At 31.5% G+C, this 17,535-nt stretch overlaps 1 protein-coding gene and 1 pseudogene across 1 annotated transcript; both read right to left on the minus strand.

Annotated features, from left to right (window-relative positions):
* Positions 1–4,232: 4,232 nt before the first annotated feature.
* LOC135127828 (GTP-binding protein Rheb homolog) lies at positions 4,233–5,055 on the minus strand (annotated as a pseudogene).
* Positions 5,056–13,378: 8,323 nt separating this feature from the next.
* LOC135127829 (GTP-binding protein Rheb-like) lies at positions 13,379–13,921 on the minus strand. Its single transcript, XM_064054470.1, has one exon. The coding sequence runs from the start codon at positions 13,919–13,921 to the stop codon at positions 13,379–13,381; it is 543 nt and encodes a 180-aa protein (XP_063910540.1).
* Between the last annotated feature and the right edge of the window lie 3,614 nt (positions 13,922–17,535).

Consider the following 17,535-nt stretch of genomic DNA (forward strand, 5'->3'; position numbering starts at 1 on the left):
TCATATTTAAACATTATAAATGATATTAATTATGTTTAAAATTTATTTATTTATGTCGTGAAAATGTATAGTTTTGATCAACCGATTTCAATCGTTTCGAAAATTTTCCCAAAATTTAAATATTGTCGAGTGAACGAATCACAGAATCCGATAAATTAAAACTGAACTCGAACTTACCCTGTTTTCGGTCCTTTTCGAAAAAATATCCATTTTCGTTCGTGTTCACAGTACTAATACAACACATTTTCACTAATATTTAAATATATAAATTAGAAATTCGTGGAAAGAGCCCTACTTTTAAGCCAAAACGGATGTTGCTGCCACCAAACCGAAATCAAAACTAAACGCAGAGGACCGAAAAATGTGACCTTTTATCAGGTGGCTCACGTGACAGTGGCGTCATCGTACGTCACGATGAGATTGCAAAAATTATTTTTCATATTTTCGCTGAGAAATTGTACATGTTCGGGGTTAATTTAACAATGTTTAAACAAACTAATTTGTTTTTGCTAACCTCGTGTTCTTAGGAAAATGGTTTTCGGTTTAATTATCACATATTAATAGTTATCATATTTTTTGTACGACCATTGCTTTTTCGATCATTTACCGTACAGGTTTCCATAGCAGTAAGTTCAGTTTACCGGTTGCTACGACTAACAACTAAGAGGCGAACGGTAAGTAAATTACTTACTGTTCAGCTGAACGGTAAGTAATCCTGCATTCAAGATTTTTTTATTTTAAATTCAGTGCGTGTTCGACTTCGACATTTTCGCTTTCAGAATCACTCATGATTGATATTTTAAGCAAATAAATCACTCACTAAAAGTCGCGGAATGAAAATTAACTCGACATCAAGCCAGATCAAACCTAAATCGACGGCGGTCAAAATGGAAACTGATTTTTAAAATTGTTGTTTATATTAATCGAAACCATAGTAACAAATTTTAAATTAAAAAACGACTTTGTTGATGTTTGATATAAATTCTTTCAATTTATGAATTTGATAAAAAGACGCAAATCTTTTGATGGTCGTACAAAAAATAGTATAAGCATCACGAACGTTAAGGGGGTTTACTGATCTCAGACAAATTGGAGACGTCGCTTCGCTCCGTCTCCAAACTTTTGCCTTCGACCAATAAACACCCCTTACCGTTCTCAATACTTAATATACTATAAACATTTTGAATTATATTAATTATGTCATTTCTGCAACTCTTGAGTTATTTCTAAAATAAATTGACTGATCCATACATTTTTTTGTCACTGTAAAAGCAAATCTAAAAAATATGAATGCAATGATAAATTTACGAAAATATACTGATAATATTTTGCACATTTTAGATAGGATTTATTCGGCAAAATCTTCAGATGACGTCATCAAGTTTTTGGGCTTGATAAACAGATATATTTTTATTAAAAACGTACCATGTCAAACAGTAACTTCAAAACGTCTGCAATAAATTTAAAAATTTAGTTTTGCAATTCTTGATTCAATCAATAAAATAAACTGACTCAGTGATTAATTTTTTTTGAGACACCCCCTATAAGCAAAACTAAAATATATGAATGGAATGATAAATCACAAGTATAGTCTCATCCTATTTTGGATATTTTAAAAAGGATTTATTTGGCAAAATTTTGGGCTGACGTCATCAATTTTTTGGAGGAAGTAAGTATTATTTTCAATACAAATTTATTATGCTTATCAGATGTTTAAAACATCTGCAAGATTTCAAAGCATTCGGTTTGCAGATTCAAAATTAAGTTGTAGGTGAAACGAAGTTCACGGGGTCAGCTAGTTATATGTATAAAAATATTAAATTACGTAAGACAAATTTCAACAAAAAAAATCCGTCACTGCAGGATCTTGTGTCAACAAACGATCAGTCAAAGGATGGAATCGTATTTTTGTAATCAGCATCACAAGCCTATCCGTATAATAATAAAAGTTAGGTGCTCTGTGGTATAAACCGTCTCATCTGCACAAGTACGGACATATTAGTAATAGTAATTTACACAACTAGTTCGGGATAGCCTGCTTCCTGCATGGACGGTTACGGAAATGCAGGAAGCAGGCTTCACGAACGTGTTTGGTACAAAATTTTTTGCAACGAATAAACGTTTAAACCAAAAAGATTAATTGTGAGTTATTTATAAACAATGACGTTGACAGCGGCGTAAACACTTGCATTTTGACATTTCCGGACTATTTTAAGGTTACCATGGCAACGGAAAGAAAAAAGCACGTGTGCGAGAAGTTCGACCTCCCGCATGCTGGTGAATGCCGCAGTTATCAAAAAAGGTCATAAGTACAAAAAACATATTTACAGCATATTATCAACGGGAATAAAGCTATCTGAGCAACATGCGTAGAATTAAAAATGTTAATGTTTTATACATCGGAAGAATGTCACGGAGACATTTGTTTGATTTGAATGAATTTATCGCCTCAAAACAGATGACTAAAATTATTCAAATTTCTAGTTCCCCGGTCAAACATTAGAAACCCTTTATGTTTTTATACTGACATTTCTAGAACAAATGTATATTTACAGTTTCTCTGTTTGACTCTCACGTATGCTATGTTACGCTTGTTGTCTTAAATTAAGAATGCTTATACATAAACGATTTTCAGTTGCCTCTCCTAGTATACGCCGGCGCCGTATACGTGAGTAAATTGTTTCGTTATTTTATTGATTATTACAAATCAATATTCAAAACGACCCAATTCATTTTCCTGAAAATTTGGGAATACAATAATCTTATTCTTAGTATTACACTACATCTATCCCAACTGACATACGTGTCCTTGCAAAAATGTTGATGACGTCATCGCAATTTTTTTTTAAATTCCCACTACAAAAATGTAATGAGAAAAAAAAACACAATAGGCATGCAGTCGTCAAGTTTCCGACAGCCAGGGAAGTACTGTCTAAACTCTTTATACCAATTTTTTGGAACGGAAAAGTAAACATATTTTAATCAAAAATTTATCATGCTTATCATAACTGTAAACCATCTGCAAAATTTCAAAGCACTCAGCTTTGCAGATTCCAAATTAAATTGCAATATCTTGTTTCATAATTTTGATTTTTTTTTTCTAAAAATCTGGACTTTTCGGGCAAAAACTCAATTCGGAGTTATAAACTACATGTGTAGGACTATGTTATTTTTTACGATTTAGAACCCATTTACTATTTGCATTTTTTTAAGTGACGTCATCACATTTATTGGTGGGGATGATTAAATAAATTTTGGTTAGCGTTTTACCATCTATGATATTCCTAATATAAATACAAAATTTGACAACAATCGGCCCAGTACTTTCTAAGATTATCTGTGTAATAAAAATACGGGATGGCAGACAGACGGACGGACAGATAGACAGACGGACACAGGAGACCTATTTCTTCGTACTGTAGGGGTTGTTGAAGGTCGAGAAAACGTAAAAGTAGAGGGTCGGTCGACGGACTCGATTACAATACTTCCTTCACTTACGCTCGGGAAGTAAAAAGTCTAAATGTCGAGATTAAACTCGACATGTTAAGTTTAAACTCGACATGTCGAGGTTTTTCTCGACATGTCGTGTTTTTTCTCAACATGTCGAGTTTAATCTCGACATATCGAGTTTTTCTCGACATGTCGAGTTTTTTCTCGACATGTCGAGTTTTCTCTCGATATGTCGAGTTTTTTCCAAAAAAAAATCCACCTGACCATTCTACGCTTCCGTATAAATCTTTAGATAAAAGCGGGCTTAAAACTCTGAGAATAAGCAACCTATGACTATAATTATACGGTTTTTAATTTTCTGGCACAATTTATCGATACCGTAAAGTCGGATTATAATAATAAGGCTTAACGTTTTCTGTCTTTAACATCGAAGTAATAATCACAGTTATATTCTAGCATAATTGTCGTTTATAACTAGAGCTTCGACTGTACCCTAATTTAACAGTTATTATTGCTCACTAAAAATTACCTTTTTACTTCTTTTACTTACTTTTTTATTCAACTCATCCATCAAATACAGCACTAATAATTGTCTAAAATAGCAAAGTGATATTTTTATTAACCGCAATAATATTTTAATATTTCAAAATCGAAATATTCATCGCCGCTGCCACTGCTTGCACCAAGATTCGTATGCTTGCACGATATTTGTAAGGCCAAACCAAAACAATGTTCTGCGCACTCCCACCACCTGTACCCTTTCGTGTTGAAAGCTGCATAAACTACTGGATGTACAACTCTGAAATTTAAAATGTATGAATGAGTAATCAAATACTGCTAAAGTTTTGCTTCAAAACTAGCACTAAAATTTCGTCTGCTGAAGAGTCGAAGCTGTCATTATTCACTGTACAAAAGAAATAAAAACACAGTTTAAAAGTTCACAATATTTACTGATACAACGATGCAAACATGAAAAAATACCTCCTTCAACAACAATTTTCAAAGCAAAAAATTTACAATTCCTTGTCACAAACCGTGACCTCTTCACATAAACATCTTCAACCCCACAAACTTAACAAACAACACATGGCCTCTTCGTCGTTCTTCGCTGGGGTCTCCAAGAATGTCACATTCCACTTCGCCGCCAGTGTCTTCCCGTCCTCCAAAGGAACTTCCCGGTACTCGTTCGGATCGACTTTGTTTCCCACCAGGACCAGCGGGACTTTGGCGTTCTTGGTGATGTTTAGCAGGCGGTCGTGGAGCCTGGAGATCACTTTGAACGACTTCTTATTGGTACACCAGGACGTAGCCGTGGACGTCGATGAGGTACTGCGCCGGGAATATGGAGAACTCGTCTATCTAGAATATAACTATTTCTATCTAGACTAGAATATAAAAATGATTTAAGGCATTTGGTCATTGTTGAGACTTTCTTCAGAATTTGGATGTAGTTATTTCGAGAACAATTCACAACAGGAGTAATATAAGCTGTTTGTGGATTCAGAGTAAACAAATCAACTTCTTTTGATATTTTTTTCCGTTAGATAGTCCTTCGGAAAAATGTGTTTTTGTGTGTCCAGAATTGTCAACCAAGATGTAATTCATTGTCTACGCTGGGTTGAAATCATGGTCTTGACGAACTTTCATTTCCGCGGCTTCTGGTGAAATAATTTCCATTAATTTTTTAATTGTCAAAATTTTAGATTTTTTAATTTTTCGATTTCTCGATGTTTCGACTTTTCGACTTCTCGGATTCAGATTGTTTAGTTTTTATATTTTTCGATTTCTCAATTTACCGAAATTTCGACCTTTTGGTTGTTCAGTGTCTTCATTTTTCGATTTTCAGATTTTCGATTTTTAGAATTAACGTTTTTCTCGTATTTTAAAATTTCCACTATTTAATCTTTTGATGTTTCGAATTCTCCTTGTTTTAATTTTATATTTTTTCGATTTCCCAATTTCTCGTCATTTACGTTTTGGAATTTATCATTTTCTTGATTTTTCAAGTTTTTTAATTCTTCATTTTTGCGATTTTTTTATTTTTAAATTTCGGATTTTTCGATTTTTGAAATTTTCGATTTCTCGTTTTTTCCATTTATCTTCTTGGCTTTAGATTTGTCGGTTATCAATTTTTCAATTCTTAAAATGTTTGATTTTTGGATTTTTGAGGTTTCGATTTTTCAATTTTTCGATTTCTTATTTTATCGAGATTTTGATGTTTCCATCTTTCGATTTTTTGATTGTCCAATTTTTCGATTTTTCGATTTATCGTTTTTTACCTTAATTTTACCTACTCTGAAAATTTTAAATTAAAATTTAAAATTTTCAGAGTAGGTACTTTTTTAATGTTAAATTTTTCAATTTTTCGGCTTTAAACTTTTCAATTTTTCGATTTTTTAAATTTTGGGTCTTTCGATTTCTCAGTTTTTTGATTTTTCGACTTTTTGGGTTTTCGATTTTCAAATTTTAGATTTTTTAGTTTTTCGATTTTATGAATTTCGACTGCTTGATTTTTCAATTCGTCGATTCTTCAATTTTTCGATACTTTCATTTCACTGTTCAATTTTCCACTTTCGGGTTTTTAATTTTTCGGTGTTTCGACTTTTAAAATTTTCCATTTTTGCACTTCAATTTTTCAACTTTTCTATGTCTCGATGTTGCAGTTTTTCCATTTCTCAATTTTTCGATGTTTCAGTTTTTGGATTTTTCAAAGCTTCGATTTTCAGTTTTTCTGTCTCGATTTCTCGATTTCTGGATTTTTAAATTTTTCGATTTCGCGGTTTTAGATTTTTCGGTTTTTTGATTTATTTATTCACTTTTGAAAATTTCAATTTTTTAGTTTTTCGACTTTTCGACTATTTTCGATTTCTCGATCTTTTGATGTTTCGATTTCTGCGTGTTTCAGTGTTTCAGTTTTACCATGTTCCGATTTTTTGATTTCTCGCCTTTTCGAATTTCCAAATTTTCGAAGTTTCGATTTTCCTTTCGATCTTCCAATTTTTCGTCATATCTGTTTTGGAATTTTTCAATAGGGTATTCCACTGCCACTTTGTACCGCTAGAGGCGCCACGTCTGTAAGAGCAAAAATCGCCAAAAAGTGTCCAATATAGGAACTTTCATGTGGTAAAGTTGTCCCTTTATATGCGGCGTGTGTATTAGTAATCTCCTAGCAGATATATTAACAGTAAATTTTTATTCAAATCAAACAAAATGTACAAAGACTGATTAATCAAGGCAGCTGACAAATACACAAAACACAAATGTCAATTTGGCTGTTGCCAACCTTTGGTTATAAATTAGTGCCCTTTCGGTGGTGGCGACATCTACTTTAGCTTTGCGTGGAATACCCTATTTTTGGATTTTTCGATTTTTGAAATTTTAGTTTTTTCGATTTCTCGATCTTTTGACTTCGGGCCTCAGATTTTTAGCTTGTGATTTTACAATTTTTCGATTTCTCAATTTGTAGAGATTTCCATGTTTCGACCTTTCGATTGGTCAATTTCTCGATTTTTTGACAGTTCAACTTTTCGATTTTCGATTAAACTTTTTTTTTAATTTAAAAATGTTCAGGGTACTTTCTTTTGTTTTAAACTTTTCACTGTTTCGGTTTTTTGGATTTTTCGATTTCTCTGTTTTTCGACTTTTGGCTTTTCGATTTTACAGTTTTCAATGTTTCGATTATTCACTTCAAAAACGTCCAGATTTTTGGAAAAAAATCAAAATCATAGAACATTTTGCAATTTAATTTTGAATATGCAAAACTGAAAGCTTTGAAATCTTTCAGATGTTTTAAAGTTATAACAAGCAAAGTAAATTATTAATCAAAATGTATTTACTCATTCCCCCAAAAAATTGATGACGTCACCTCAAAATTTTGCTGAATCTTATCTTAAATGTGCGAAGTATGATCAGTCTATACTTGTGATTTATCAATGCATTAATATTTTTTAGATTTGCTTACACGGGGTGTCTCAAAAAAATTAATAACTGAGTCAATTTATTTTATTGATTAGATTAAGAATTGCAAAACTGAATACTTTGAAATCTTGCAGACGTTTTGAAGTTATTGTAGGCATGGAAACTTTTTACTTTTACCATTGTTTAAGTATATTATAGTTGGACAACCTATACGGACAATCACTTTCCCATGTAGAAAAGAATGAATATATATTTTACATCTCACTCGCTTCACTATGAAGTGGCGGTACCTTACGAAAGGGGGTAAAAATAGTCCGTAAGCACGTGATGTCGATAAGGTAGTAAACGGACGTATTAATCAGTACGTTGTACGGGGAGCAGTCACAAAATAAGTAAACGTACGTGTTGAAGACTTTACTGTAATATATGTATATGTAGTGCATACCTGTTTCAAGGTTAAGGTAACAAAAATTTAATATTATCGCGGTATACCTATTATCCATGAACTGCATGGCTAACAAATATGCGTCCCTTCGTCCACTTTAAAGGTATACGAAATTAAACGACCACTACTTTAATTAATAAGTAACAAGTCATCTAATTTGCCTCCAGAATAACATGGATTATCATCAAACTATGAACACCAAATTAATTCAATATGAACATCTTCTTACGTATTTTTTTTATTAACAGTAGTCAAATCATTAAATACATATTATTTTTGAAACTAAAATGCATTTTATCCTAAGATTGTATCACAAAATATTCATCACCATTTAAATATATACGATTTAGACATCAAGAAATAAATTTAAAATTGCAAAAATTATACTAAAACAGCCTTAAATGTGTCTTGTATGTACGTGCTTATCAGTATGTAGGCATTTTAACGCACAGCAATAATCGTTCTTTATTAGTAATGACTGATGACTACTGTGACACAGTAAATCCTCGAAATTGAAAATTTAAAACACTGAAAAATTCAAATATGGGAAAATTGTAAAATCGAGAAATCGAAACATAAAAAAATCAAAAAAATAAAAATTGGAAAATCTAAAATTTAAAAATCGAGAAATTGAACAATCGGTTAATTAAAAAATCGAAAGATCGAAAAATTGGAAAATCAAAAAATAAAAAAAAATTGGACAATCGAAAATTTAAAAATTGAAAAATTGAAATATAGAGAACTGAAAACTCAAAAAATCGAAAAAAATTAATAATTTCAAAAATTGAAAAGTTAAAATTGAGAAATCGAAAAACTGAAAAATCACAAAATTGAACGAAATATCACAAAATTAGGAAATTAAAAAATTGAGAAACAAAAAAGTCAAAAAAGCAGAGTCTAAAAATCGCAAACTTAAAAAAATCGAAAAATTGAAAAATCAAAAACCTGAATAATCGAAAAATTGAAGAACTGAAGAACTGAAAAATCGAAACTTTAGGAAGTGGAAAAATGGGAATATAAAAAAATAGATTAATTGAGAAATCCAAAAACTAAAAATTCAGAAACGTCAAAATTTGAAAAATAAAAAAATATTGAAGAACTAAAAAATCGAAAAATCTAAAATTTAAAACACTGAAAAGTTAAAATATCCTAAAACTGAAAAATGGAGAAATCCAAACATCAAAAATTCAAAAAAATAAAAATTCGAAAATCTAAAATTTAAAAATCGAAAAACTGAAAAATCAACGAATCGAGAAGTCGAAAATTTAAAAAATTGGAAAATTGAAATATCGGATAAATCAAAAATCGAAACATCGAAAAATCGAGAAACCGAGGAGCAAAAAATCGAAAAACCAACAAATCGAAAAATCGAAACATTGTAAAATTCAAAAATTGAGACATCGAGAAATCGAAAAATCAAAAGACAAAAAAAATCGAGGAGTCGAAAAATCGAGAAGTCGAAAAATCAAAAAATTAAGAAACCGAAGTAGGCCAAAATCGAAAAATCGAAAACTTAAATATGGAAAAAATTGATAAAGCGAGATTGAATAATCAAAACATCGAAACATTCGAATCTCAATGAATTGAGATCTCAAAAAATTTCAACATTCGTAAATTTAAAAAATTAAAATATAGAACTGGAAACTCGAGAAACTGAAAAATCTAGAAATTTAAAAATTAAAATATGAAAAAGTTGAAAAATTGAGAAACTAAAATAAAAAACAAAAAACTGAAAATCCAAAAATAAAAAATAGAAAAATCTAGAAGTCGAAAAATGAAAGAATCAAAGTATTGAAAAATATCAAAACTGAAAGAAATATCCAAAAATTGAGAAATCGACAAACCAATAAAGCGAAGTCGAAAAATCGAAGAATTGAAGAACTGAAAAATCGAAACTTTGAGAAGTGGGAAAATCAAAAATAGATTAATTGAGAAATCAGAAAACTGAAAATTTAACGCAAAAATTTGAAAAATTCAAAAATTTAAATACTGAAGAACTGAAAAGTCAAAAAATCGAGAAATCGAAAAAACTAAAATTTAAAACAATGAATAATTAAAATATCGCAAAATTGAAGAATCGAGAGATCCAATTCAATTTGAAAAATTGAAAAATCGAGGCATTGAAAAATTGGAAAATCCAGAAATTGAAAAGCTCAAAAGAAAAAAATTGAAAAACCGAGAAATCCAAAAATCGAAACATCGAAAAATTCAAAAACTGAGACTTCGAGAAATCGAAAAATCGGAGGATCGAGAAATTGAGGAGTCGGAAGCCGAAAAGGAAAGTTAAAAATTGAAAAATTGAGAAATCGAACAATCAAAACAACGAAACATCTGAATTCGATAAATTGAGAAATTAAAAAATTGAATAATCGAAAAATTTTAAAAAAGAAAAACTGGAAAATCAAAAATTAAAATTCAAAAAATCGAAAAATGAAAAATTGAAATATAGAAGAACTGAAAACTCGAGATATCGAAAAACCTAGAATTTTAAAAAATGAAATATTAAAACATCGAAAAGTTTAAAAATTGAGAAATCGAAGCATTAAACAGTCCCAGAATGGAAAAATCTAAAGTTTACAATAAATGAAAATCCAAAAAGGAAAAAGCGAGAAATCAAAAAAAAATCCATCAATTCAAAAATCGAAAAGTCGAAAAATTGAAATATTGAAAAATTTCATAACTGAAAGAAATATTAAAAAAATTGAGAAATTAAAAAATTGGAAAATTGAGAAATCGAAAATCTAAAAAAGCAAAATTGAAAAATCGTAATCTTAAAAAATCGAAAAATTGAGGAATTGAAGATATGAAAAATCGAAACTTTAGGAAATCCAGAAATGGACAAATAAAAAAATACTTTAGAAATCGGCAAACTGAAAATTTAGAAACGTGAAAATTTGAAAAATTGAAAAATCGAAATATTTAAAAACCGTAAAATTGAAGAGGACAAAAATTGAGAAATCGTATCATTGAAACATCGTAAGATTGAGAAATCGAAAAATAAAAAAATCGAGAAATAGAAAATTTAAGGAATGGGGGAATCGGAAAAGCCCAAAATTGAAATATTGAAAAATTGGGACATTTAAAGTTGAGAAATCGAGAAATCGACAAGCCGAAAAATTCCAATAGCGTATTTAGGTATAAATCACAAGATCAGGACTATTCTACTTTTTAAAATTTAAATACATAACATTATAAATTGGAAAATGTTGATTTTTTTTCCAAAAATCTTGACGTCTAAGGTGAAAACTCGACACGGATGCATAAACCGTAAACGGGGCCAAACTACAATTTTACTATTGTAAAATTTGGACATTGCGTCATTTCATTGTTCATTGTTCGAGACAAATTTTGGAGGGTGTAATTTGATAATACAATTTGAAATGTAAATTTTGTCATTCGGGAATATTATGTATTAAATCGTTAAGATGTTCAAGAACTTTGTTCACTTATTCGTTGTAAAGTCCAATGGTCGAAATGGGTTAGTTCTTCGTAGTGGATGTGTATCAGATCAACTCTAACGAATATCGGTTTATAGATAAATCGCTTAAAGCCGATATTGGCCTGAGTGTGCTTTGGTTTGTAGATCAAACAAGTTCTCAGGCGACGAAAAATTGCATGTGGAGGGACACTTCGGATTACAAATCGTGTCAAGAAAGACATATTTGGGAGAAATGGATTTTCAGGTGCTTGACTAGCGGTAATTTTAAATTGTTTGCTGTCGTTCGCGAAGTGAAGAACACAATTTCATTAAAATGATAATTATAAAATTATCATAATCACTACTGGTATTAATTAACACAAAATGGCGCGCAAGTTATGAGTTGATTTCGTTAATAAATTCATAGAAACCTATAAGGGATTTTTTCATGCCTTAGAAAATTAAAAAGTAAAAAATAAAATAACAAAAATTTTAAAATGCGGTTTACGAAAAATTAGTTGACCTGTGCAAAGAAGAAAATTTTGGAAACGCTGACAAATATGACATCTTAAAAAAAATAACACTTGAAGAAGTGCTTTCGGCGTAATGTTTTTGATGCTCGCGTGAACAAAATACTCTATGTCAGTGTGCAGTGCGCAAAGAGTTAACTGTGCAGATCTAGCCGAAAATCCGAAAACCAAATCGCTGTGTGTAGGGCCAGCATAACGGAAGTAATAAATCATCCCATCGGTTGAAGAACGTTGGGTCGGTGCACTGATGTCGGTGTTATATCCCGAGAGGGGCCCAATACACCCAATAAAATGGAACAGACAAAATAAAGCTTCAAACATGAGTATTTTTATACTAAAATTCTGAAGTTTATAAACTGCACATTTTTTTTATTTATTTATTTATTTAATCTTGTTTTCGAACTATAATAAACATTTCAAACAATGTCTGTAACTTATTTTAATGTAAATTATATTCATGTGGTTAACAAAATCAGATGTAATATTAGTGTGATTTTGACCTTATTCTAGATTTTATTACAGCAGAACGGCGTATCCTTTTTAAATTTTAGAAGTTACGGAAACTAGTTCAAGAAACAATTAGTTATCTCGGATTTTTGGAACAAAATCTACCAAAATGTCCGATAACAGCAATTGTTTTTCATAGAAACAAACAGTCTTCAAAGCAGCCTTTAACAACTCGATATTACAAACATGCCTCTTAAGTTGTTTATGCGTTTTTTTCTCTCTTGTAATTATTTGTAATGTTAACGCCGAAAGTTTATGTCATTCTGTTACTTACTTTGAACATATATTTTCATTTTGTGTTAATATTTTTGTAACACCACGAATCTAAATTTTACTTAAAATCTTATTTTACTTTAATCTTGTAAAACTAAACAATTATACCAGTTTAAAAACCCTTGGAAAGTTTCTGTCAGTCTTCAGATATAGTCAAATAAAAATATGCGTCAAATTCATTTAAATTCAATTCTTTCTTATCACGTTACAACGCGTTGCTTCATATTTTTTATGTCAAGTATATTTTCATATTTTGTACATATATGTTTATACACATTACTGTTTACGGAACAATGTTAATTATGGATTTATGGATAACTCCTCGTATAAGAGCAGAGTAAAGGGTGTTTGCCTTTGCTAATGTTTGATGGCGCCATCTGATTTAGAGTAAAATAAACCTAATACGTTGGCTCACTGTAGTGAAAATGCGCGTTGACGAAAAATTTGTCCCACGCCCCCTGGATTCCTTGTCCTAAAGCTCACTATTTAGGCGAAGTAAAATTTGTATTGGTTGTCCAACTATAATATACTTAAACAATGCTTTTACTTTCATATTACGTACATATTTTTATTTTCTTCAAATCTTATCAGTCAATCCAAAAAAGTTGGATTTCTTGTACTTTACTTCAGGAACGAGGGAAGTTCAAAATATTTATTAATATATACAACGATACAAACATGAAAAAATACCTCCTTTAACAACAATTTTCAAGGTAAAATATTTACAATTCAGACATTTATAACCATCCTCATATAATTAGTACCAATCGATTCTCTGCCACAAACCGTGACTTCTTCATTAAAGCTCATCACATAAACATCTTCAACTCCACAAATCTAACACATAACACATCCATCTCGCGACACATTTCCATTGATCCTCTCGATCTCCCTTAATAACGCGTTGAAAATTTTCTTGGCATCGTCACCATTTTTCGCCGACGTCTCCAGAAACGTCACGTTCCATTTCGCGGCCAACGTTTTTCCGTCTTCGAACGAAACCTCCCGGAACTCATCTAGATCGACTTTGTTTCCCACCAAGACCAGGGGGACGTTGGCGTTGCCCGTGATGTTTATCAAGCGGTCGTGGAGCGTGGAGATCACCTCGAACGACTTCTTATTCAGGATATCGTAGACGAGGACGTAGCCGTGGACGTCGATGAGGTACTGCGCCGGGAATATGGAAAACTCGTCTTGGCCGGCGGTGTCGGTTACCACCAGCTCGTACTCCTGGGAGTTGTATGTGAAGGTTGTTCTGTACGTGCTCTCGATCGTTGGATTGTATTCTTTTATGAACATCTTCTCCATGAGTTGGTACGTCAGGGCTGATTTTCCCACTAAGCTGGAGCCGAGGACGGCGATTTTGCGACACTTGGACATTTTCGGAACTTGGAGTTTTCGGTACGAAAGTCAACTAAGAACTGATTTTTGTGGTGGTCGGGAAGACCTTTTATGGGGGATGGGGGAGGTACTTAGATAATGAATTCATGGAAAGGATTAACTTCTTAGTTTGGGTACAGGTCTACAGGTAGATGGGCGGAAAAGGATAATGTACTTGTAACGACTTTTGTGGTAGTAAAATAATGTCCTTAGTTGTAGAGCTTTTATCATTTAAATTCTTTTCGTGGAATTTAAATGATAAAAGCGAAAAATTTTGCGATTTTTAAATTTATCGAGTATTCAGTTTTTCTTCGATCTTTAAATTTTTAGATGTGTCAGTTTTTGGATGATCCAATCCTTCAATTTTTCGACTTCTCGATTTCTAGATTTTTTCTTATTTTGATTTTTAAATTTTAGAATTCTAAGATTTTTCGATTTTTTGATATTCCCATTTCTCGATTTTTCGACTTTTCGATTATTCGATTGCTCAATTTTTCAGTGTTTCAATGCTCCAATTTTTCGATTATTTAATTTGTCAATTGTTCCATTTCTCGATTTTTAATTTTCTCGGTTGTTCAATTTTTCGATATTTCAATTTTTCAATTATTCGATTTTTCTGTTTTTCAATTCTTTGGATTTGATAATTTTAGATTTTTTCGAGGTTTTCTCAGTTGTTCAATATTTCGATTTTTTTAATTATCTTTCAGAGTACTTTTTTTAATTTAAAGTTTTTCAATTTATCAGTTTCAAACTTTTCTATTTTGCGACTTTAAGGGTTTTGTTATTTCAGTATTTTGATTTTTAATATTTTTCATTTTTTGATTTTCCTCAATTTACTGATTTTTCAATTTTTTGATTCTTCAATTTTTCAATATTTTAAGTATTCAATTTTTTAAAGGTTTTCATTCCTTCGATATTTCTCTATTTTTAAATTTTTGAGTTTTCAGGTTTTTGATTCGTCAGTTTTCGATTTCTTAATTTTTCAACATTTCAGTTTTAGGAAGTTTTTAATTTTTCTATATTTTAATTTTTCGAATTTTTAATTTCTCAGGAGACGGATGACTTTTATGTTTTGCAAAGCAAGTCCGTGCCAATTTTTTAACAAAATTTATGGAAAACTTGATGTTGATATTTTATCATCGAAACGTTGCAAAGGAAGTGAAACAAGACAAGAAAATTCTTGATATTACTTTTCCGGCTCGCTTAATGTTTCTAAAATTTCATTTTTTGCAAAAAAATTCCAAGTGAATTCCTAAGAACGCAAGCACGACCCTCCAGGCCAAATGTAAACAAGTGTGTTTTCGTAACAGAATGCGTTCGAATCATACACAGTGGCGCGATATATGTGATTAAATTATGACACATTATTTAATGAATTCAGAAAAACAAGCCCAATAAATTTTCAAGTTTCTTGGTTGTTGTGAAGCAGCATTACAATTATTAAAAATAAACTCCAATGAGGACATGAAAGTCGTTACAGGTAACAGATTTTGGGGGAAAGTTAAACCCCGTCTTTTCCTGGAATTTAACGACTCTCTTCGACGTCCACAACAAATCTACCTAGCGTCCCAAAATGATTGACCATTTGGCTAAGCCGGTGATTAGTGTTTGAGAACGTTCGGACTTTCCTGAAAAGGTTGATTTACAACCGTTTTCGAATTAAATTTTTGACAAGTACTTACATTTTAACAACGCACAGAGTGTGCCAATGAACTTTCCCTTCGTCATTTACCGCCTTACCGACCCTCCCTCAAGACTTTATTTAGTACAAATCTAACCATGTTTATCCTCTTCTTTCCGGAGAAAAAACTCCACGTGTCCGCAATTTATAACACAATATAGTATGATAAATGGCCACAATGTGTCGAACTTTAACACCGCCGCTAACAAATTGTGTTAGTGTTCGTCCGAAACAAATTCCACCCCGAAAACTAAACCCCCCAACCGAATAATTTCAATTTCAACTCTCTTCAAACCGCCGCCGCCCCCAAAAAACAAAAAACCCGTATTAATTAAGCACCCCAACAACGAGCTCCTTTTCGTCGATAGTGCGCAAAAGGCCATTAGTTCAACTCGAGGACTGTGAAAGGAAAGGAAACGCGAATTTAAAAATAATAACATTATAAAAGTTGAAGCGCTTTTCAGAATAAATAATAGGATTTCAACCGCTAAAACTTTTAAACGGCATTAAACTAAAACGTGCTTTGTTATGTTTTAAAAGTGAGCTCGGAACTCAGACATTCAGTCTTCGCCGAAATAACGCCACTATTCTTTTAGCTCGTTTTTGGCGTGGAACTTTGCCGGATCGTGCCAAATTTGTCAAGCGTTATGATTTGAATGCAAATAGGAGAGCTTTATTTCGACCACTTCTACATATATACCTTGTGGGGTGGATCGAATCGCGCAAGAAATGAAGCACAAGCCGCCGATTCTGGGGGCGGCGTAAATCACGGGGAAGTGACGGTGCATGTTTGCAGGGAGAGTTATTTATGTAGTAGTAACGAGTACTTTTTTAAAAATTTTTGCCGAGTTCGGAAATTACTCTTAATTTATGAATAAGTTGAGCGTTTGGACAAGAATAACTCATTTTCCTTGTTTCTCTTTTTTTTTTCTTTTTAATTTGCATACATGAATTTTCATCAAACGTTTAAAAAATCAGTTTAATGTATGCAGGACGCTCCTTTTTTCAAAAAGCGAATTCGTGTATATGCGTAATCGCGCACAAAACTAGTAAGAAGAAACAATAATTTTTTTCGTGATAAATGATCGGAAAATGAGAGAAACGACAAAATTTCCCTCGACGGAGGTCTGAAATATGACGGAAATTTACATAAACCATTTGTTTTCTTTGAAAGTTCGCGACTATGCAGTCAGAATAGTAAATATCCGCATAAAAAAGTTGGCAATCTCGTGGCCAATACTAACAAGAAGAAACAAAATCTTTGAATCAAACAGAAAATCGGTATGGAATTAGTTGGACAGAAGTTCGTTCGCACCTGAAGTAGGTATTTTAACGAGAATTTCTAGAGAAAATTCTAAAATAAGACTCTAGGGGGCCTCTAAGATTTTTATGAATTATATTTCAAATATGTTGCCCTCTAAATGATTTTTTCTTGGTGTAAGAGGTTGGCTTCTGCTGTTAAGGGTCCTTTGCAGTCAGAAAATATTTGAGTTTCAAGAAAGTTAGACAACCCACTTTACACAGATCTGACAACTGTCGGTCAGGTAATTAGAAGGACCAGAGTAGTAAAACTGTCAGACCCGAAAATGATTTATTGCTGTCATTGTATCCAGGGAACTAATTTAAATATGTTTCTGTGCAAAAAGTGCGGAAAATCGTTTCTTTATTTGGTGGTAACTAAATAATCGAAGTTCTCCAAAATCTCTGTTATAAATTTTGAAATAATAACATAAGTAATTTATTTCTAAATAAATTAAATTTTGGTAAGGATTTTTTTTACTTTATTCTAATTCCGAAAAAAAGCCTAAAATATTAAGTTTTTTTAATAATAAGTTTTATTTCCAACAGAAAGCATGTTTGCATCAATATCAGACAAAAAAAAGAGTACAAATAAGATTATACTATAAAAAATTAATATATAAAACCTAAGAGA

The sequence above is a fragment of the Zophobas morio genome, unplaced genomic scaffold (genome assembly GCF_036711695.1).
Source record: "Zophobas morio isolate AGI-343-1 ecotype UQ-CSIRO unplaced genomic scaffold, CSIRO_AGI_Zmor_V1 ptg000012l, whole genome shotgun sequence".
NCBI lineage: Eukaryota > Metazoa > Arthropoda > Insecta > Coleoptera > Tenebrionidae > Zophobas > Zophobas morio.